Here is a 22,644-nt window from a genome sequence, read left to right as displayed (position 1 = left end):
TTAGGATTTATATACAAAGCAAATTATTAGCCACAGAAAGAAACAACACAGTTTAACTTAAAAATAACAATGTATGTGTTCAGGAAATGCTGTGTTTGTAGTTTTTTGCAAGAGCTGCATCTGTACATTTTTAATTGTATGAATTGACCTGTGTTGCTGCTGGCTTCCTGGCATGAGGGTGACTTGTGCCCATACGGTCAGAAAATAAGTTTTTTGGCAGGCAGCTGTCTGTACAGTTTGGGTTTTATGGGCTGTCTTTTAATAACCAGTTCCTCTGCCCCTGCTCCCCTGTAGCGGCTACTCTTTTGTTTTAACATTGAGCACCTCCTCCGCACAATCTCTTCCGATGATGATTTCACTGTTCAGAGGAACATGGATGGCATCGAGATGCACAGAGAGCAATTCAGAACTTTGCAGACAGGGGGTAGCCATGAACCAACAGGCGACAAGATCCCTGATCAGGATATTAAACCTCCCCACCGGCAGTGCAGCCCATAGCATTACCACTGGGCAGCCCACTGGCCTGGCAGCCAGCAGCCTAGATTCAAGCCTGCGAGGATGTAGCTCCCTGAAATGATCATGTTTGTTTTGCATATTGTGTAAGACCTTCTGGTTATTTTTCAGGACACTTTTCTGCAATGGCATTATTACACATCGTAGAAATTCATGTGCTTGAAAGGGTGCTGTTCATTGTTTGTTGTTGTGTGTCTCCGCCCCCCCCCGATGCCACTTACCACATAAATCACGTAATCATGTCATTGTTTGGATCAAAACACTTCCTAATTTGAGGTGTACACAGGCATATCAAGTTGTATACAGTATGAAATAAAGTGGACAGACAATTTTGTTTATTTACCCTGTGATTTTTTTGTCAGCAAACCATCTGAAGTACAACCTTGTTTTACGGGATTCGTTTATATGGATTTATATTAAGGTTTTTAACCTATAGATTAGTTTAGTTAGTTTTATTTAAACCTATAGATTAGATTAGTTTAGTTTTATTTAAAAAAAATTAAATAAATTAAAAAAAAACATCTAACATGAGAAAAATGATCACTTTGACCTATATATTTGTATATGTAAAAATAAGATGCTACTGATTCTATACATTAGGTGTACCTGGTACTGTATGTTGCATGAGTTGTTTGTTTTACAGGCTACCCTGCTAACTGTAACATGTTATCAGCAATAGTAATCCCTGTGAGCTGAGCTTTTGCATGAATTTGCAAATCCATATCTACAACTGATATCTCAAAGTAGACCCCTGCGCTTTTCACAATTTTTTTTTTTTTAAACTGCAGTTCAGTCCTAAACCTCCAGATGTCTGTGTAGCCACACCAGCTAAACTGGTCAAAAGAATAATTAAATAATCAACCCATAACATTATGGCTAATTATTAACCCCCCTATTTACGAGGGACAATAGGTGTGTTTACACTAGAACATATATTCCGCAATGAGAGGACAAGAGTTACGATTCCACAACATTTCGCTTGTGCAAACACTACCGAGCACATCCTGGAATCATAACTCTTAACCTCTCAAAAGTTGAGTTCGTATTCTGCAACGAGAGGACAAGCGTTACGATTCTGTAATACTTTGCTAGTGTAAACACACTGATGACATATTCCTGTAGGATTGGAGAAAACCCCCAGGCTTACAAAGTACGCATGCTCACACTTCTGTCCTGAGAGAACTACCCGCTGCTGTTTTATGCACGTGAAAACGCGCTGAATATCTGGGAGGTGTAGTCTCCCCTGGGTCGGCCATCTTACTTCCGGTAACATGAGGGCATACTCTGCCATCAAACATGCCATCATGCACCTCCCATTAATGGCCCTGTTTTTATACCTGTATTATATTATATGTATATATATATATATATATATATATATATATATATATATATATATATATATATATATATATATATATACATACATATACATACATACATACATACATACATACATACATACATGTGTGTTTACATACATGTACGTATGTATGTTGTATGTGTGGGTGTTTTTTTTTTTTTTTTTTTAGTGTGGTCCAGTGGTTAAAGTTCAGGGCTTGTAACCAGAAGGTCACTTAAAGTAAAGCGCTTTGTGATGGTGGTCCACTATGAAAGGCGCTATATAAAAATAAAGATAATAATAATAACATTATTATTATTATTATTATTATTATTATTATTATTATTATTATTATTATATTATTATTAGAAGGAAATGAGGATGTACAGTACAATGCATTCATGAAATCAAAGTACATATTCTTATACTGTAAGCAGTGCACAAAACATCACACTGATGCACTTTCCAAGGTTACAATGCCTCAAATTCTATAATATGAATCCATTTGGAAAGTTTAACTATATAGCCTAGCTGTTTGGAAAGTTCACTGCTTTTTCTGGTTTATGTTAAAATCATGTATAGCAGGCCAAATAAAATACATTTTTTTCTCAGTCTGGCAAGATGTTCTCTGAAAAAATGTGTAACACACAGACAGTTTCTTTGCAGTATCTGACAGCACCTGAGCTGCAATATGATAATTCACACATAGAGGCCTGGAGCTTCAATACAAAATGTTGAATTTAATCCAACGTTCCATTTCAACTAAATATGCAGAGAAAGATTAAAATGGGGGAAAATTGCTACGGTAAGTTCTTCATTTTAGTCCAAACATCTTTCTACATTTAAACTGTTTAGAATAATACATTTTAACTGGTTACCATGGAGACCCTAAAAGGGATTGCAGATTTGTTAAACATGTGGTAAGTATTGGTGAACTTTGCTTTTTTCTCTTATTACAGCATGAAAACAATAAGGAATTGCACAGTTCAGAGTGCTGTTCCCAAATCGGAGTACCCAAGAGCTTCTTTTAAAAGAGTGAAGGTTTAGTTTCATGAGGATTCAGCCACTGTACCTGCAGCGATACAGTCTTTCTAAATAACGTATTTTGAGTGATTTACCTTGCCTAATCCATATGCCCCACTTTGAGATTGAGATTGTGCATTCAGATAATTTTGCACAGTTGTGGCTCACAATACCATTTCCAAAATGAAATGCTGTGCTTGTTTCACATGTTTTCAGTCAGAGGAGATACCTCACCAGGCTGTGTTCTTTTCTAGTTTCTGCAGCAGTTTTCACTTTACGCACAACCTTGGCTATTTGAATTAATTACCTTTCAAAGCACCTGCACTGCTTTGAACTCAAGACTAAACCATTTAAACAGACGTGGGGGAGTTTTTGTCAATAAATTGTTACTTGTCCATATTGATGATGATTATTATTATTATTATTATTATTATTATTATTATTATTATTATTATTATTATTATTATTATTTAATAACTTTGAAATTGAATTAAAATAGTAATGATGATTGTTTGATGCACTTACAGTATATCCATGTTATAATTACAGAAACATTTACAGGACAAGGTTCCAGGTGTTTGTAACATTTTGCAACATGTAACATCTAGCATCTACACCAGTGGCAATGTAATGTAATATAGAAAACTAGTGGTGGAACAAATGTCTGTTGGTTTAAAAGCAGGTATTTAAAGGTCTAATTTTGTTACCTAACTGTAAACTGGGCATGGAGCACATCCAGACCCATTTAATTCAAAGACCAAGCCGTGCAATTATCTAGGACCTATACCTCTAAAGCTACTGTAGTTTTAGTGGTAGATTTAAAAAAAAAAAAAAGCTTTACAATGAAAAATTGTCTGTTTGTCTGTCTATGTATTTGTCAGCTTTGCATTTCTATAGTCTGATCAAGGGGCGTTTTCATCTCTTGTTTTCCTAGTATCAGCAAGATTTATGCAGATCCAACAGGTCAGAGCTATGGTGTCCCGCAGGTGTGATTTGGCTCAAAGGCAATGCGAGAATTTCAGTACAGCATTTTTGTGTTAAATCACAGCATTACATATTGTTAAAATTACACCCCTCTGTTGATAAACTGCTACAAGACTATTCAGAATTCATAATGGACTTTTTCATTTTTTTCCACTACTGTGTAGACATATTTTGCCCTACAGGATGAACTTTAAGAGTTTCATGCAATTTCTTTCCCCTGGCCTCCAGCTTGGAAATAATGATGCTTCACTAGCTGACCATATTCATTTATGCCTCCTATGCTGGGCAGTTCAGATACTGTAATATGATTTTCATAGAAACAAGAGGGACAGAAAGAATAGGTACATTTCAAACTCTATATTAGCTATGCCTCACTGATCTTTATGATCCCGCACAGCAAAAGTACTGTAGAGAATCCAGTCTGTAGAGCACAGCAACTTGATCATGCACGTCCCTTTTCACAAGGGCCTTGCAAGGAGAGGAGAGGAGAGGAGAGGAGAGGAGAGGAGAGGAGAGGAGAGGAGAGGAGAGGAAATGAAAGCTCAGTTCACACCTATTGCACCGCAAATATTAAACGAGTCACAATTGGCCCACATTTAGTTTATTATCCACCAAAACCAGCCAATCAATACTTTGCACTGATGAAAGCAACCAGTCCAGTACCTGAAATTTAAGAGTCAGCCAATCGCAGCCTGTCTGCTCGACTGCAGCTCAGACAGCATATTTCAACAACAACAAACAGAGACATGGACAGTTAAGTAAAATTGCTCCATTCAGTTATCTTGCACTGTCCAGATAGATTAGAAGTAACTCTGACAAGTAAGAGGTTATTTGTTTAATAAAGTTGTTTGTTTTCTTCTGTCATTATGTATGTGGTCCTTTATGAACATTTTCAGGACGGTTTTCCTAAAACCCGACAAGTCATTAAAAATTCAAAGTTAATCTAGGTTTTAGAGTGTTTTTAAAGAAAGTAATGAACAGTTGTTCTAATAGCAATAGCACCCTCTCCATGAAATCTGTACCATGTCGCATGTGGTTCGGGAAGCATGACTCCAGTTATGGTCAGTTACCATATGGTAGACCCTTCATCGATGGACACTATCACTTAATTGTTTTTGATGTTGAACCCCTTTGTGTTTTGTTCATGTTCTGCTATATTGAATGTATTCAAGTTGCTAATAGAGCAATGTTTGACAGAGTACATGGTGCCATCTGACTCTCGTTTTCTGTCAGGACTTTTATTGTTTCTACTATTTGCCTTGCATAGTAAGATACAAAATAATTGGGTTAAACTTATCAGAGGCCAAACAGCCTATTATTGTTGTTATTATTATTATTATTATTATTATTATTATTATTATTATTATTATTATGATGTTTCGGAGCAGAATCTACTGCTAAACTACTGCAGTACAACATTTTCAGCTGCTCTACTGACTCATAGAGCAAGTTTGAGAAGCAGCCTGCATGTAAAGATTGATGCTGATAACCTGACCAGGCACTCTACTGAAAACTAGTACAATGAAAAGACAATTGTTCTTCTCAGCAGCAGCCTGTATGTTTTCATAAAAATAATTTCATCTTAGTTGTGCAAAAACAGGATAAAAGAGGAAGGGTTAAGGAAAAGAGGAAATGAAAGATAAAACACAGGCATTCAAGAGTTTACAATTCTGCAACTAATGTTTTAGTTATTAATTTAATAGAGAAACCTGGAAACAGCATTCACATACTGTACTGTAGTGTGGTAAATGCTCTCACCATCTATATTTTGAAACCTGTACATTTTATGTGGACAAGGAAAATAATCCCCCTCCGCCATCTATGATTGTGATTTAAGAAATAAATATTTAAACAGGTTGTTGCCTCACAAGCCCAAATATTATCTTTTGATATATTTTTCTCCTAAAGTGCTATAGTATACAAACACATCAAAACAGGAAATCCCTTTCTCCCTTGTTTACTTGGTGTTTTGCTTCTCTGAGGTAAAACCGACCTTAGACGACTGTCAAGCTGCTGCTGCTGCAGGTACAGTGGTAGCAGGATGGTGGCTGCAGTGTTGATATAAAGCCTTCATGAGGGAGAAATCCTGTGTGCCTGCAGCTATAGTAACTACGTTTCAGCAGAGTGTACAAAAGGCAACACTGGAATGTGTAACTATTAACCCAGAATTTGTATTTTACTGTAAAACTGAACATAATTGTGGGATGCTAACACCTTTAACTAAACCCTGTGCTTTAAGACAGATTTACAACATACAGCATGAGAAAGTTGGTGATTGTTAGTTGGCAACTAGTGTAGTCTGAAAGGTTGCAGCAGTTCCCAATGCATGATTACTACTGGGGCATTTTGAAATATCTAGATAAGATTGAAGTCTAAATAAACTGTCAAATTCATACTCTTGCTATTTTCTAAGTTAATCTACTAAATCTAAGTTTGAGATGTATAGAGAAGTAACCTGTGTCACTGTCAGCAACATTTTAAAGTAACAAGCTTAAAACATTTTAAGCCACTATACTGAAGTACTGTCACAAAAGAGATATTCTCACAGGAAGGAAAAAATGTATACTGCAATGCCCAGCTGAATTCAAATTTCTCTTTGCATTTTATTAGAATGCCACAAAAGTACTTGTTTATATGAAATAGAAGCTGTTTTCTTTCTTTTTATTTTGCATAACAGTTGCATAATGTTAAAAGTAGTATTTAAATTTAACACGTAGTCTTAGAGAAGCATAGCCTACCCAGTGATCATTTCCATTTAGGTGTGTTGTTCAATATTGAAGTGCCACTGGGCACCATTATGTACTTAAGCAAGGCTGCTAATAATGTGATGCCAGATGTGAATGACAAAGCTGCAAAGCTAATATTTAACTAAGATAAAACAATGTGTCTTTTTTTTTTTTTTTTTTTTTTTTAAACGCATGTGTTTTAGTAACCACTAAAAAATGAAAAAATAAAGCTTTCCTACAATAAAATGTACCGTGCTGCATATCAATTTGTTTAGGATATGCCCTTATATTCCTAACAGTATTTAATTCTGATCTGTACAAAAATATTGTTATAGTGTATTGAGGGGCTTGATTGACTGTATTAGAGTAGTATTTTTTTCTAGCCACTCTCATGACTGTTGTTGTGTAGACCCCATCCTGTAGGTAAAGAGAGGGCTAAATTGTTGTTCTGTTTGCACCTCGTTTGGAGGTGTAATCTATGTACCAGACTGGTGCAAAGTCTTTTTTGTATTTTTTTTTTTTTATTTGTAGAAATGTGGCAAATTTAAGTGGGTGCAATCTGTGTTTCCAGCATGCACATTACAGTGAGCATGTAGGCTGCTAGTCTGTAAGATAATTTAAGACTAGATATTAAGCAGATGGCCAGCAGTTGTATTTTAGCCTCAGATTCAGATTGCTGGGATCAGCGTGCTGACAGTTATTTAGCTGTATGACAGATTTCTTTACGGTGCAAGGCTGCAGCCACCTGAGCCAAGAGCTCATAATCATTGAGACAATGGCTTCCCCAGCATCTTGATTTCTGGGCCTCCAGGTTGTTTTAGTTTGCCTGACCTAACACAGAGTTTCCGCTAGGAAAAACTGCAGCCCGTCAGTGCCTGATCACTAAATGTTTTACCAGTAACTCCAAGCAGCAGTATCATCATCATTCTTGTCAAACCTGTGCATTCTTAAAGTTATGTAGAATAAATAGGCTTTTTTTTTTTTTTTTAAATGATTCCTAAAATAATTTTAGAACTATTTATTTTCAACATTCATATTTCACTTTTATAATTTCAAATTAAAATATTTACACCACAGTTCTTAGCGTAACTGAAAACTACAGGTATTTTGTACAGAAAAGATACAAAAATGAACTGCAACTAACACACTAGACACAGTCAATTGGAATCATGGATTAAAATGAAATAAACAAATCCTCCCCTCTAGGAGGAACGAAAGGGGGCGGGGGACATGGATTGAATCGGCCAGTCGCTGACTTGCATTGTTAACAAGCATGTACTAAGGCAGGTACTACCAAATCTCTCTCTCTCTTGTTCAGTTGCCTGTGCCATTAAAGGGTGTAGTCTAGAGGTGCATTAGGGGCACACTCAATTGCTCTTGTTAGTGACAGTCAATCTTTCTACCTGCCCGTCGCATTCCTTTTGAAAGCGCCTGACTGGTTAACAGAAACGCTGTAACAAGGTTATTATTTTTCACTCTGGCAGTCAGTCCCACTTTTTATTGTACTGCTACAGTAGTCCGGGACCTAACAAGAAAAGAGACCTCTTAAGATTTGCCCCTGTGAAAATAAAGTTTTATCTACAGGGTTAGAAACTAACAATATTGTGCTACTAGTCCAAAGGACTAGTACCTTTTAGAACTTGCTAGTCCTGATGTGAAGATTTACTTTATTTATTTGTTTATTTATATTTTTTTTTACAACGCACCTTCGTAAACCCTCATACAGATCGATTAATCACCTGTTTGCGCCTCATTACTGAGCGACTTCTGTACTGTGAGAAACTGACACTGACAGCACCAGACAGGATGACAGAGGGAAACACAGCTCTCAGCTGTGTCACCTTGCTGACCATGAAGCTCAGCCTGAAATAGAATAAAATGTGTATTTTATTGTACATTACATGTGTTCCAATTTACAAAAATGCTGTCTGGCTATGAATTACTATCACAATAATGAATATACTCACATACACATATGGTCTTCACTAAAGTCCCAATTTAAAGACTGTATGTTTCACTGTAGCCCTTGGGATTAAATTGTTAGCTCCGTGGCTATTTATTTATTTATTTTTTAATTAGCAGTGGGAGAAAACCGCTTCAGCAAGTACAGTAGAATCTGCCAGAACTGATGGACGCTGTATCTACTAATTTTAGATACTAGTGAGAGCATAACAAATACAAAACAAGAACGACATAAATGCAGATCTTTTCAAGAAAGCTGGGAGACTTTTGTATAAAAGGATTTTTAAACGCTGTAATAACAATTTCTCTTGTGAAGCATCCACACTATAATTTGACAGAACAGTTGATTTATTTGCACTGTGCAGAACCTTATTTTCCCCCATTTCTGCTTGAGCCCCAGAGCACTCATGGAATCACTGCCTGTGCTGCTATTGTCAGTGATTAAAGGCTGGTTTTCAAACTAACTGATTATCGCTCCCCACTACTGTATTGGTATAAAAAGTGTGTTTTAAAAAAAGTAATTTCAGCTTCCAGTTACTTAATATATGCTGACAATAATGTAAACACAAAGCTATGGACAGCCAGTCCCGTAAACGTGTTGCTGTTTATAGATAAGAACTCAACTTTATTATGAATGTATTGTGTTATTATGTTTTAAGCAACATATTACGATTATGTTTATTATGGTATTTGTTCGTTTATTCGTTTTAAAACGTTTAGGAAAACGTGGCCTGTTGTTTTGACTTCGTTAGTACAACCGGCCCCCTTTGCTAATGACATCTTCAGTCAGGGTCGTAACCCAGTAAAAATCTCCAAATTTTTGTAAAATACTTTACACTTACTTCAAAAGATGTTTAAGTAAATTCAAATGATAAACTTCACATAATGCGCAGAGAGAGAACACAAACGTAAGACATCTAGTGGGGTTGGCATTGCAGGGGAGATGAAGGGAGGTTTCAGTTCCGAGTGACTGTTTTCTAAGCATTATTTGTGAATGCTTATTCACCACTGCTACGTCCCATTAGAAAATTGACTTTCTGCATTTAACGCAAGACTGAACGTGAGAGTACTCGCCCAGAGGACTACTGAGACACAGACACCAACTAGTCCACATCAGATTTAACTTGCCTCGGGTGAGTGGGAGTTTCTAACCCTGTAACCATGTTGGTCTGCTAGAGGCACCTACTGTATGGGTATCAAAACGAGGTAGGGCATGTCTATAGCAGATCAGTGGCAGAATCGAAATATGACAATTTGTAGGCGCATGATCTGGCCAGCATTTTTTGCGAATTTTGGTCCTTTTAATAAAAAGGGTAGTAAAAACCACAACAAATACAACTTGGCAGAATGTCTTCTTGGTGATAGATAATTAAATGTGTAGATATAGATATTTTGTTTTTTTTTCTTCACTTGTTGTTTTACATGAATATATTTTACATTAATATGCAGATATTTACGATAGATAAACTGCTGCAACTTGAAGTTTTTGCTTTTGGTTATATTACCAAGTAGCTAGAACTTTCTTTTAAGTATCTGCAGATATCAAACCAAAGCAAAAAACTAAAGAAATTCAACAGGAGGGAGTAGTGAAATCACAAGGACTATTAAAGTATTCATCGGACATCAACTTCTGCAATGCAAGCTACCTGTTGATTTTGGTTTGGTTTGGTCTGTTTCTCTTCCAGGACTTCAGTTTGCCGAATGGTACCCCAGTGGACACATCCAGCCCTGCTTCCTCCTCTTCCTTGCTCAACAGACTGCAGCTAGATGATGACCTAGATGGAGAGACCAGGGACCTTTTTGTTACAGTGGATGACCCCAAAAAGCATCTCTCCACTATGGAGACTTACATCACTTACAGAGTCACCACTAAGGTAAGGGATCTGTGTGCTGCAGGTCTGTTCCTATGTGTTGTTTCTTAGAAGGTGTTTCGTAGACTTGTATTATAGACTGCTCATGCTCTTTCAGCCAATTGGAGCGCACATTTCACCTTCTGTATTCCACGACACATCACAGAAAAACCCCACTAATGACATCACTGTGCCACTATCAGTTTTTACCATGACATATCCTCCATATCAGCACGGTTGACGTCCCCTGCTTTAAAAAAACAAAACAAAACAAAACAAACAAAAAAATCATACCTGAAGCACCGTTTCGAATTCCATTCAGCTGCAAAGTCCATTCAAAACAGTGACATCACGGTCGGCCGAGTACCTTATCCACTTAACAGTATTCTCTTCATCAACCTTTTTTTACAATTTATTGAAATTGACTGTGTACTAAATAAAGTTTGGTAATGATTAGGTAACGGATATAGTTATAATAAAGCATAGTATATAATAGATCTATAAGACTGTGAGCCTCTGTGTATGGGTTGTATCAGAACTCACACCCATAAATAGACCTACTTGTGCTGATGTTACCCACATACACAGACTTTTGCCATCTTATAACCCTGAATTGCATTTTATTTTTCCTTTCTGCTGTGTGGTAGGGCATTTAGAAGAATGACCAAACCATGAACATGTGGAAATGTTGTGTCAAAATTTTTGTTTCCTCTATCTTATTATTTAAGTACAGTACACCCTCGCTATAATGGCCTTCATTATAATTAACCTTTGGCTATAACTAACCTGGCCCCTTGACCCCAAATATATACTAATACAGTATATATATACTTGTATTATATAAACACACACTGTCAACATCCAGGTCTGTTCTTTAACAAATAGGATAAAGCAATAGCAGAATACTGCATACATGAGACGAACAGGTACATGTAATTCTACTTTTATTCACAATCTCATCTCATTCACTTGCTCCAACAGTTTATCGTTCATTGTGATGGTCCTTTCACTATAACGAACCCCTCGATATAACGAACAAAAGGCTTGGAACCCAACAGGTTTGCTATAGCGAGGATGTACTGTACTGTAGATCTTATTTAGCGTTTGAAATTTTGGATAAACCTGAACATGAGTGCGTATCCTGAAAGTCAAATTATTTGTTTTAAAATCTTAGCACAGACAGCCTAAACCTAGGATTTAAAATAATCTGGAACTATATATATATATATATATATATATATATATATATATATATATATATATATATATATATATATATCACTTGCATCTGCATAAATTAAAACAGTACTTAGGAGAAATATCGAACCTTGCTCTGTTGTTTCCCATTGTCCCAGATCACTTGAAATAACTTTGAGTACTTTAGGACAGCTTTGATTAGCTCTGCTCTGCCACGAAGCTTGCTTGCAGTATTTTACATTCTTGCTCCCATCACAAACCTTCTAAAATAGAACATTATATACAGGAAACTAAAATTGTGCAAACCTCCTGTGATTAATTAGCACTACAGATAGAAATCACTGATTTGAAAGCAAATCAGCATTCTGGTGTTTTTTGATATTCAATTATCACTGTAGTGTTATTAGAAATAAAACTTTGATATGTTCTTCTTTTTCCCAAAATGGGAAACAATAGTAGAACTCAATGGGGAGAAAACAACACTGTAGATCAGTGCCTTGCAGTGTGATGCTGAACAATTCCTGCAAGATAACATCACAGAAAATCCCTATTCATGACATCAGCGTGCAACTTTTAGTTTTTACCATGACTTATCTTCCATGTCAGCATGGTTGACGACGTTTGCTTTAAAAAAAAAAAAAAAAAAAAAAGAAAACAAAATCATACCTGAAGCACTGTTTAGAATTCCATTCAGCTGCAAAGTCCATTCAAAACAGTGACGTCACAGTCGGCCGAGTACCATAGCCACTTAAAAGTATTCTCTTAGGCAACTTTTTTTGCCTCATCAATGAAATTGACACTGTACTAAATAAAAGTTGGTAATGATTAGATAAGATATAGGTTGATTTTTAACTTGTATAGTAATAATAAAGCAGTATATAGTAGATTTATAAGACTGGGAGCCTTTGTGTTGGTTGTATCGGAACTCGCAGTCCATAAACAAACCTCGGCTTTCAGCCTATTTGTGCTGACGTTACCCTCATACACACACTTTTGCCAACCTATATTTCTGAATTGCGTTATAAGACAATCAAAATGAACGATAAACTGTTGGAGTAAGTGAATAAGATGAGATTGTGAATAAAAGTAGAATTACATGTACCTGTTCGTTTCATGTATGCAGTATTCTGCCTTTGCTTTATCCTATTCATTAAAGAATTAAAATGCAGTACAAAAAGCAACAATTCCAAACTGAAGCTGAACTTTTATTCAAAGTCAATCTGACATGAATCATTTCGAAGTGCACCAAATCGTAATCCAACATGCAAGAATCCCAAACTGATCTTTTATTCCAAATTAACCTGACATGAAAAGTTTGACATGAAAAGTTCATAAGATCCTCAAGTTTTACATAAGTTAAAACAATACTTATGAGAAATATTGAACCTTGCTCTGTCGTTTCCCATCGTCCCAGATCAGTTGAAATAACTTTAGGACAGCTTCGAGCATCTCCGCTCTGCCACGAAGCTTGCTTGCAGTGTTTCACAATCTTTCTCCCATCCTCGAGTTAGCATTGTTGTTCCTTCCGGTCAGGTAGCATCATGGTGCTCCTCTATGAAAGTACTGCATGCACCAATTCTCACTCAAGAATTCCGCTGAGCCAAGTTACAGACAGTAGCTGCGTAAGCACACATTTAATTGAAATATCAACCAACTCTGAAAAACCTATATTGAGCTGAGCTGGTACATCATGATTCCTGCAGTGGTTACGCAGGCCTGCTCCTGCAGAATAATTTTCAGTAGTACTTCCTCGGTTCATCCTACAGGAGGCAGGTCTCTCTGATATGGGAAAACATGAGAATACCAAAACAGCACCAAAACCTTTTGAAGTAAGGTAACATTTTTCATTTAAGAGTAATGCACATACCACACTTTGAAGGTTAAACTATGATACTGTCTTTTTTTTAAGAGTTGAGAGATTCTGTTCTAAATTAATCCAAATTAAAATAAAGGAGGCTCTCAAATTACAAACCTGTCTGCACTTTGCATATTTTGATTGATAGATTCATGAGGTTTATTTGAATAATTTTGATTTATGGTACTGAGCTGAAGAAAACATACTCAGTGTACTTTTGATACCCCTGTTTAGGGAGATCCTAATTCAATTCAGACCTCTAAAATAGAACATTACTTACAGGAAACTAAAATGTGCAAACCCCCTGTGATTAATTAGCACAGCAGATAGAACTCACCGATTTGAAAGCAAATCAGCGTTCTGGTGTTTTGTTATTCAGTTATCACTGTAGTGTTATTAGAAATAAGACTTTGATATGTTCTTCCTTGGTATGGGTGACAGGATCTCAAACCTACTTTCCCAAAATAGGAAACATTTAATAGAACTCAATGGGGAGGAAACACTATAGATCAGCGCCTTGCAGTGATAAGTATAACCATTCCTGCATGATAAGGATATTATATTTCTCCTGTGTTTTAATTATAGTGTCTATACTGACTCTGTCTGTGTTTTGCATTAATAAATGTGTCTATTGAGCATTATAAATACTTTATTGCATGCAGGGGCAGCAGGAATACAAATAAATCCATAAATATTCAAAGCAAAAGCAGCTACAGTTGGCATGCTTTAGGCAATTACCAATAAAAAAAGGCAAATTAATATTAACTATTAGTCAAACGGTTACAATAATGTTTTGGGACTCAATGGACCTTTTCTAATTTTAACAAAAAATAATGTAAGATAAGAAGTAAGTTCTGTTAGCATTCAAGCAATTACACGGATAAAACAGCGTTCTGGTCTGGCCACGAGAATGCAACGCACATTGCAGCTGGTCAATTCGGAATGTGACGCTTTGACTTGCCAAATAGAGTTGAGTAACCCCAATAAGACTAATCTCTGTAAATAAACTGTGTCCTGCTCTTATAGTGGGAATGGTGTCTTTGGTTACATTTTATATTGCTATTTATTTTATGCTGAAACACGATATGTTTATCTAAATTAAATAAATCAGCTTGCTCATAAAATACAACAAGCATTGATGCAAAAAAAAAAAATTAAAAAGTAAAACAAAATACATATGCTAGATACAATATTGAAGATATTTAAGGTGATAGTGCAGATTTTAAGCTAAGGATTGGTTGAAACTGGTATATGTATATGCAGTCACAGACAAACATATTGGCACCCTACATTTAATATAAGATCATTCAAGAAAACATGTTAAATACAAGCATTTAGTCAACATTAGCCACTTCAGCAATTTCAAATATTTGTTCATGACAAGAGAATTGGCACATTAACATTAAAAGTCTGTAAAACTTGAATATAACTTTGTAACCCAAGTCTGCCTTCTGTTGCTTTCTTCAATTGCGATTTAGAAATGACTTGACAGATGTGCTACAGAGATGTTCAAATCCCCTGACTCTTGTAATTTGATGTCCTCTGTTTAGACCACCAGGACAGAGTTTGATTTGCCTGAGTACTCTGTACGTCGCCGGTACCAGGACTTCGATTGGCTGAGGAATAAACTGGAGGACACACAGCCAACACATATCATTCCAGTAGGTAGTATTTTACAAGTCACTAAACCAGGGGTTCCTGTCGTAGTCCACAGTTCAGACACCACTGGAATTGTGAGGAAACTTTAAAGTGCAATATTTGAAAATCGCTGACTTGCGTATTAAGTAAGTCCTGTACACCAAATAGTCCTGCTTAAAAAGTTTTTGTTTTGCAGAGTTAAAATGTATTTGTTTTAAATTTGCAGCCACTGCCAGAAAAGTTTGTCGTGAAAGGGGTTGTTGACCGCTTCTCAGAAGAGTTTGTGGAGACCCGGCGGAAGGCCCTTGACAAGTTTTTGAAAAGGATAGCAGATCATCCTGTCCTCTCCTTTAATGACAATTTCAATGTATTCCTCTCCGCAAAGGTAAGTGGAAGATATTGTTTGTTCAATAAGGGGCCGCCTCTGTGGCTAAAGCTTCTTGGTCACCTGTTTTCTTTTTTCTTTTTTAATTATATTATTATTGTATTATATTAATTTTAATTAAAAAATGTGTTGTGTTGCTATGCAAACTATGGGGATATGCTGATGGAGCATGCATGTACGTTCATACTTAAATCTTAACATATATCTATAGAACCTCTAGAAGGTGTTTTATATGGTTTGTTTTAGAAATTAACGTAAAGAACTTTTATACAGATTTTTATATAGTTTTAACATACTCATGGTTGTCTTTCATGTGTTGTGTTTCATGTGTTGGCCACATGTGTTGTGTTCAGTAATTTGCACTAGATGTGGAAATGAATACAAAATTGAAAATAAATCTAAGTCAACCTTGTTCTTTATTATTAATAAACGTGTCTATGATAGGTTTCAAAAAAAATGTTTACATTTTTTTTTAGCATGCAGTAGACTTACATTGATGAACTAACCATTTGTATGACAATATTGACCAACTGTATTTAAGTTAAATATCCCAGAAGTAAGAACAGGTTGTGAAGGCCCTACTTTATCTTTGAGTTAGGATAGGAAATCAATGTGTGTGTATACATCTATATATATAGATATATATATACCCATATATATATATATATATATATATATATATATATATATATATATATATATCCTTCCATTCCAGAGTAAACAAAGTGACCATAGACACTTTTTCATAAAGTGATAACATTACTTTATAACTTGAATAAACACTTAAATGCGGGCATTGTACATAAATTTTTGCCAAGCACTTAATTCAAAACCTTCTATACTGTACTTAAATGCTATTGTGTTTAATGCAGTGATTTTTAGTTGAAAGGTAGTTGAAGCCCTTTGAGAAAATTGCACTTTGCGAAGGTCGATATAAAGCAGCATACATTTTTCTAAAAATTGGAAATAATTAAATTCAATCATAGTTTTAACTAGCAAGAGCATGGGCCCTTATTAACCTTTTGCCTGTAAAACAGGCCGCTAATATGAATAAGGGCGCACAATCGAGATTGGCCATTATTTCAAGCATGTACGGTATATAGAAGTCCCCCACACACAGAGCTATTTTTCCTCTTGCTAATTTAGAAACTGTCGCACAAAACACATTGTAATACTTCTCATTTATGTCAGTGGTGTAATTTCTGGCGGACACAGGCATGTTTATTTATTTATTTATGTATTTATTGCCTTCGAATACATGAAAAATGTTGGCTTGGATATTTGACCCAACATAAGTAAAATACACCATGATGAACATAATTAGTTCAGTTTTCTTTCTAGTTTTGTTTTGGGGATATCTTAAAGGGTAAAACCTAAAATTGTAAACCCTATGTATAATAGATGCTATTAATTTTAATTTAATGCATGTTGTAATAAAGATCTGTTCCATTTTCAAAGGATCTCAATTCCTATAAAAAACAAGGCATGGCTTTGTTGTCGAAAATGGGAGAATCCGTGAAGTATGTCACCGGAGGCTACAAACTGAGGAGTAGACCCTTAGAGTTTGCTGCTATGGGGGATTATCTGGACATGTTTACACAGAAGCTGGGAACTATTGACAGAATAGCACAGAGGATTATTAAGGAGCAAGCAGGTAAAGTCGGTTTAATTAATGACTTTTTTCATAGTCTTCACAATAAATGTGTTACATAGTTCAGTCTTTTTGATTTGAATTAAACCATATTCATACTATTACTTTTACATATTACTTGGCTTAAAGTTATGTGGTTTGTGAAGTCCAGCGGTTTGTGTCGATGCTGTTTACAGTGACAAAGACAATTGAATAGTGGTTTGAGCTGTACCTGGTTTACCTGAGTCTAATCAGTCACATCAAATGTTATGACCTCTGATTTGTTTGTTAACCAAACTGTTAATCAAAAAGAGGTACAATAAATGTTTTTAAAAGCCCTTTTTATTCTTACAAGTCATTTTATTTTGTTAAGTTAAAGTTTACGCACCTCCAAGGCTCCAGACAATTTATCCTAGTGCCACACTGAAAATGCACTTCCTGTGTAGCAGTTAGTAGGAGAAATTAATTAAAGGGCTGCACCACAATGGTAGGCTCTTGCATATACTGTGAAATCAGTCACTTTATTGATCATCACAAATTAAAAGAAAATGTGAATTTTCTAAACAGTTTTACATGAAGTAAGCATTAATAAATTGGAAAGTAAAATCTGGAGTGAACCAAACTCGCTGGGAGGCTTTCTGGCCATGCTGTCATTTGTACACACTGCAGCTGCTAACAAACAATGCTGTGTTTCCCTGCGTGTAGAGTATCTAGTGGAGTTGCGGGAGTACGGCCCTCTGTATTCAAACTGGGCCTCTGCTGAGGGGGAGCTGCGAGAGCCCCTGGAGGGGGTGTCGAGCTGCTTGGCCAACTGCAGCACAGCACTGGAGGAGCTCACAGAGGACATGAGTGAGGAGTTCCTGCCTGTGTTCCGGGAGTATGTCCTCTACATAGAGTCCATGAAGGTGAGACAACCAGCAGACTTGCTGCGCTGAAGAGAGATATTTTATATATGTTTCCACTTTAATTATTAACTGCTATTATAGACTCGGCATGCTACACTGAACAAAAATATAAGCCAACATGTAACAATTTCAAAGATTTTACTGAGTTACAGTTCATATAAGGAAATCGGTCAATTGAAATAAATTCATTAGGCCCTAATCTATGTATTTCACATGACTGGGAATACAGATATACATCTGTTGGTCACAGATACCATCTACTTCGCATAGACTTGATCAGGCTGTTGATTGTGGCCTGTGGAATGTTGTCCCACTCCTCTTCAATGGCTGTATGAAGTTGCTGGATATTGGTGGGAACTGTCGTACACATCGATCCAGAGCATCCCAGACATGCTCAGTGGGTGTCATGTCTGGTGAGTATGCAGGCCATGGAGAACTGGAACATTTTCAGCTTCCAGGAATTGTTGTCAGATCCTTGCAACATGGGGCCATGCATTGTCATGCTGGAACATGAGGTGATGGCGGCGGATGAATGGCACGACAGTGGGTCTCAGGATCTCGTCACGGTATCACTGTGCATTCAAATTGCCATCAATTAAATGCAATTGTGTTTGTTCGTAGCTTATGCCTGCCCATACCATAACCCCACCGCTCTGTTCACAACGTTGACATCAGCCAACACGACACCATACACGCTGTCTGCCATCTGCCCAGTACAGTTGAAACCGGGATTCATCCATGAAGAGCACACTTCTCCAGCTTGCCAGTGGCCATCGAAGGTGAGAATTTGCCTACTGAAGTCGGTTAATACGCCGAACTGCAGTCAGGTCAAGACACTGGTGGGGATGACGAGCACACAGATGAGCTTCCCTGAGACGGTTTCTGACATTTTGTGCAGAAATTCTTCGTTGGTGCAAACCCAGAGTTTCATCAGCTGTCCGGGTGGCTGGTCTCAGACGATCCCGCAGGTGAAGAAGCCGGATGTAGAGGTCCTGGACTGGCGTGGTTACACATGGTCTGCGGTTGTGAGGCTGTTTGGACATACTGCCAAATTCTCTAACGACGTTGGAGGCGGCTTATGGTAGAGAAATGAACATTCAATTCTCTGGCAACATCTCTGTTGGACATTCCTGCAGTCAGCTTGCCAATTGCACGCTCCCTCAAAACTTGAGACATCTGTGGCATTGTGTTGTGTGACAAAATTTCACATTTTAGAGTGGTCTTTTATTGTCCCCAGCACAAGGTGCACCTGTGTAATAATCATGCTGTTTAATCAGCTTCTTGATATGCCACACCTGTCAGGTGGATGGATTATCTTGGCAAAGGAGAAGTGCTCACCAACAGGGATGTAAACAAATTTGTACACCAAATTTGAGAGCAATAAGCTTTTTGTGCGTATGGAAAATTTCTGGGATCTTTTATTTCAGCTCATGAAACATGGGACCAAAACTTTACATGTTGCGTTTATATTTTTGTTAAGTGTATTTTGTATGCGGTTCTACCCTGGAAACTGGGGTCACACTAGTTCTACGAGTATTGAATTTATAACATGTATTATCTATCACTGGATATTCTGCTACTCCATTGGAGGGCAAGTAGAAAGCAAGGATTGCACTTTAGCAACACATGGAAGTCTTGGCTGTCTTTTGCAGTAAAAAAAAAAAGCATTGGCTGGGTTTACATGCACATAAAATGTCATGACTGTAACACGAATACATTATGAAACAGCAAAAGAACGTCTTGTGGTCAGCGTGACTTGAAGGGCATGGTCAATTGCTTTCTTACGATAAAAATACTTGTAAAAAGCCATGTAAACCAGAGCAGGAATCGTGCTTGTGTCTCTTGATTTCAGCAGTCAAGATCCCGTTTAACTGGCAGAATCTCACGTTATTCCTCAGCAAAGCTGTACTAAACCACACAAACACATACACACACACATACATACACACACACACACACACACACACACACACACACAAACACACACACACACACACACACACACACACACACACACACATGCAGACAAGAAAAAATGTAAACCTCTCGTATAGCATATTATTAATGTTTGTATAAATTCATGTTGTTAAGCACAACTAACAAAACTTTTAACATAGTAGTAGTAGTTGTTTCTTTCTATAATTCTTTTAACATGTCCCAAGAACAACAAAATTCTACCTCGCAGAACTGGAGTGAGTTGTTAGCATCAATTGGCATATTGTGCAATAAGTAATGGATATAGTTAACAAACAACATACATGTACTTTATCACTTTAAATAAAGACTTTTTTTTTAATGTTTAATATTACAAGACATCCATTTTTCATTATAATATGTGTGTGTGTGTGTGTGTGTGTGTGTGTGTGTGTGTGTGTGTGTGTGTGTGTGTGTGTGTGTGTGTGTTAAGAGGATTCTGCACCTGGCACTTCTACCGCAGCTGCAGACCAGTAGTCGCTGGTTTCTTGGAGCAGAGGCAGGGTATAGGGACCGGTATAGGGACTGGTATATGTGTACAGGAACATTAGGATGCTCAGCCGTGCATGAAGCTACTCAGGAACCGCGTATGCATTTTTACATACCTCCTTGTTCTCAGTCTTATATTCATATAGGCCTAAGGAACATACCGTTTTTTTTTATTGTATTGTAATGTAACCCCCCCAGTTTTCCCACATTTTCCACATACATTTATAGACTGCTTTAATTAAATATAATGTTTAGATGTTACATATATAAAAAAATACTTTTGAATATCATCGTTTTTTTTTTTTAAATAATACTCTGGTTGGCTTTCTTCCTCGTCTTCTGGTTTTAAGTAGACAACTTCTCTGAAATTCAGAATGTTTTATTTATTTTTTCTTAGCAGCTCAAACCACTGAAGATTACAAATTAAAGAAAGAAAGCTATACAGTAGCCTAACCTACTTCCTCATGTCTTATAGAACGTTTTGAAGAAAAGGGACCAAGTCCAAGCAGAATATGAGGCCAAGTTGGAGGCTGTGGCATTCAGGAAAGAGGAACGGCCCTGTGTAAGTATATTCTTTTCGTTATCAGTTAAAGCTCAGTGGTAGCTGTAGATTTCCTAATTTTTAGATATTTTCTCACAATAAAATACATTTGTAATCTGCCCGTTATCCCAACATAGGGTTGTGGTGAGGACTGGTTGGCAGAAAAGTAGGGAAAATGCAGTGTAGCTGTTACTTTATCACACTGCTAGATGTAGTACTCTGTTACTGTCGTTGTGCACCTTCATGAGCACAAAAATAGGTATCAGGTGTGAAGGAGACACTGCTGGGACAAGGCATCTTGCCTACCGTATTTTTTAATGTACATCCTATTTGCCTCAGTACTACGGCTACAAAGCTGTTGTTTTTAGGCCCTAGAAGTCAGAATTTGCTTGGGTTGCCATACGGTGGTCTTTTGGTCAGTTTCTGAACTTTGCATGGATTTAGGACTACCTACCTTGATGGAAATTTTTACAATAAAATCATTTTAAATAAATGAAATGTACGTTGCATCTGTAGTGTAATTTTGGCAAGTGATCAGTCTTCAATAACTACAAGCACTCAATCATAACTCGCTTGAGAAATGAGGGTTACGTTTTTTAAGTGTTTCTGGTCCCATTTGAAAATGGTGCGGTGTTCTCTGCTGTTTTACCTGGTTAAATAAAGGATGGATGATGAAGTTTCAAATGTGTACCTACTCTGTTACACCTCTGTTTGATGTGTAAGCTACTGGGGGGTGGGGGGTCTGTGATTGTTAACAAGTAAAATCTTTACTGTATACATACTGTATGTTGAATTACAAAGTTTGTTTAACCAATTGGAGGGCGACAGTATCCAATCAAAATCGTCTTTGGTAGAATCAGTTTCGCGCACCAACCTACAGTTATGTTAGTGTTGTTATATCAGTCAGAACAACACATGCAGCGGCGGTTGTAGCCTTGGTAGTATAACTTGGATCATGCTCCCTCTCCACAGGTACCTACAGATGTTGAAAAGTGCCAAGACCGGGTAGAGTGCTTTAACGCAGACCTAAAGGCTGACTGGGATCGGTGGCAGAACAACAAGAGGCAGGACTTCAGGCTGCTGCTCACAGGAATGGCTGACAGAAACATCCAGTATTATGAAAAGGTGGGATGAAAGGGTTAAAAACTGTGAAAATCCACCCTTACATTATTGTGGCAGAGTAGGAGGAGAGGTGTAGTACAGGACTACTTCCTCTGGGATGCCTTGAGGGTAGAAATGGAGCCAGGATGGGAAGCACCTGGATCGAATGAAATGAGGGACATCTGCCTCTGGCAGGTATAAAATCAGGTCACAAATGTTTGTTGAAAGTCTGAGTGAAGATAAAGACTGTGTGTAAGCACCTGTCTTGGGATAGGGACGGGTACTGTGTGTAGGAGTGTTTTGTTTGAAACTTTTCTTTGTTCCTGTGTTTTGTGTTTTTTATTTATTTTTTTATTAAAAGTACGCAAAAGCATTGAAACTACAATTCTTGGGTCAACTGCAACAAACTGAAAGGAGCGTACTAACTGGGGATGATCTTGTGGTTCGTACTGAGAACAGTACTAAACTAGTACGCAAGTTGATACCAATTGCAGCGAACTAAGCAGCTCAAGGTAGACCCCAGCCGTGT

The 22,644-nt window shown here is 37.1% G+C and overlaps 1 protein-coding gene across 1 annotated transcript in view; it reads left to right on the top strand.

Annotated features, from left to right (window-relative positions):
• LOC121314686 (sorting nexin-30-like) overlaps nucleotides 1-22,644 on the top strand; it is a 28,163-nt gene that overhangs the window by 3,105 nt on the left and 2,414 nt on the right. The window contains exons 2-8 of the mRNA XM_041248198.1: nucleotides 10,236-10,424; nucleotides 15,003-15,113; nucleotides 15,317-15,475; nucleotides 16,934-17,129; nucleotides 17,811-18,010; nucleotides 20,949-21,035; nucleotides 21,987-22,139. Of these exons, the coding sequence (XP_041104132.1) occupies nucleotides 10,236-10,424; nucleotides 15,003-15,113; nucleotides 15,317-15,475; nucleotides 16,934-17,129; nucleotides 17,811-18,010; nucleotides 20,949-21,035; nucleotides 21,987-22,139 (1,095 nt within the window). The remainder of the gene's footprint in view (nucleotides 1-10,235; nucleotides 10,425-15,002; nucleotides 15,114-15,316; nucleotides 15,476-16,933; nucleotides 17,130-17,810; nucleotides 18,011-20,948; nucleotides 21,036-21,986; nucleotides 22,140-22,644) is intronic.

This window comes from Polyodon spathula, chromosome 1 (assembly GCF_017654505.1).
Source record: "Polyodon spathula isolate WHYD16114869_AA chromosome 1, ASM1765450v1, whole genome shotgun sequence".
Taxonomy (NCBI): Eukaryota; Metazoa; Chordata; class Actinopteri; order Acipenseriformes; family Polyodontidae; genus Polyodon; species Polyodon spathula.
This window is presented reverse-complemented; position numbering and strand designations above follow the sequence as displayed.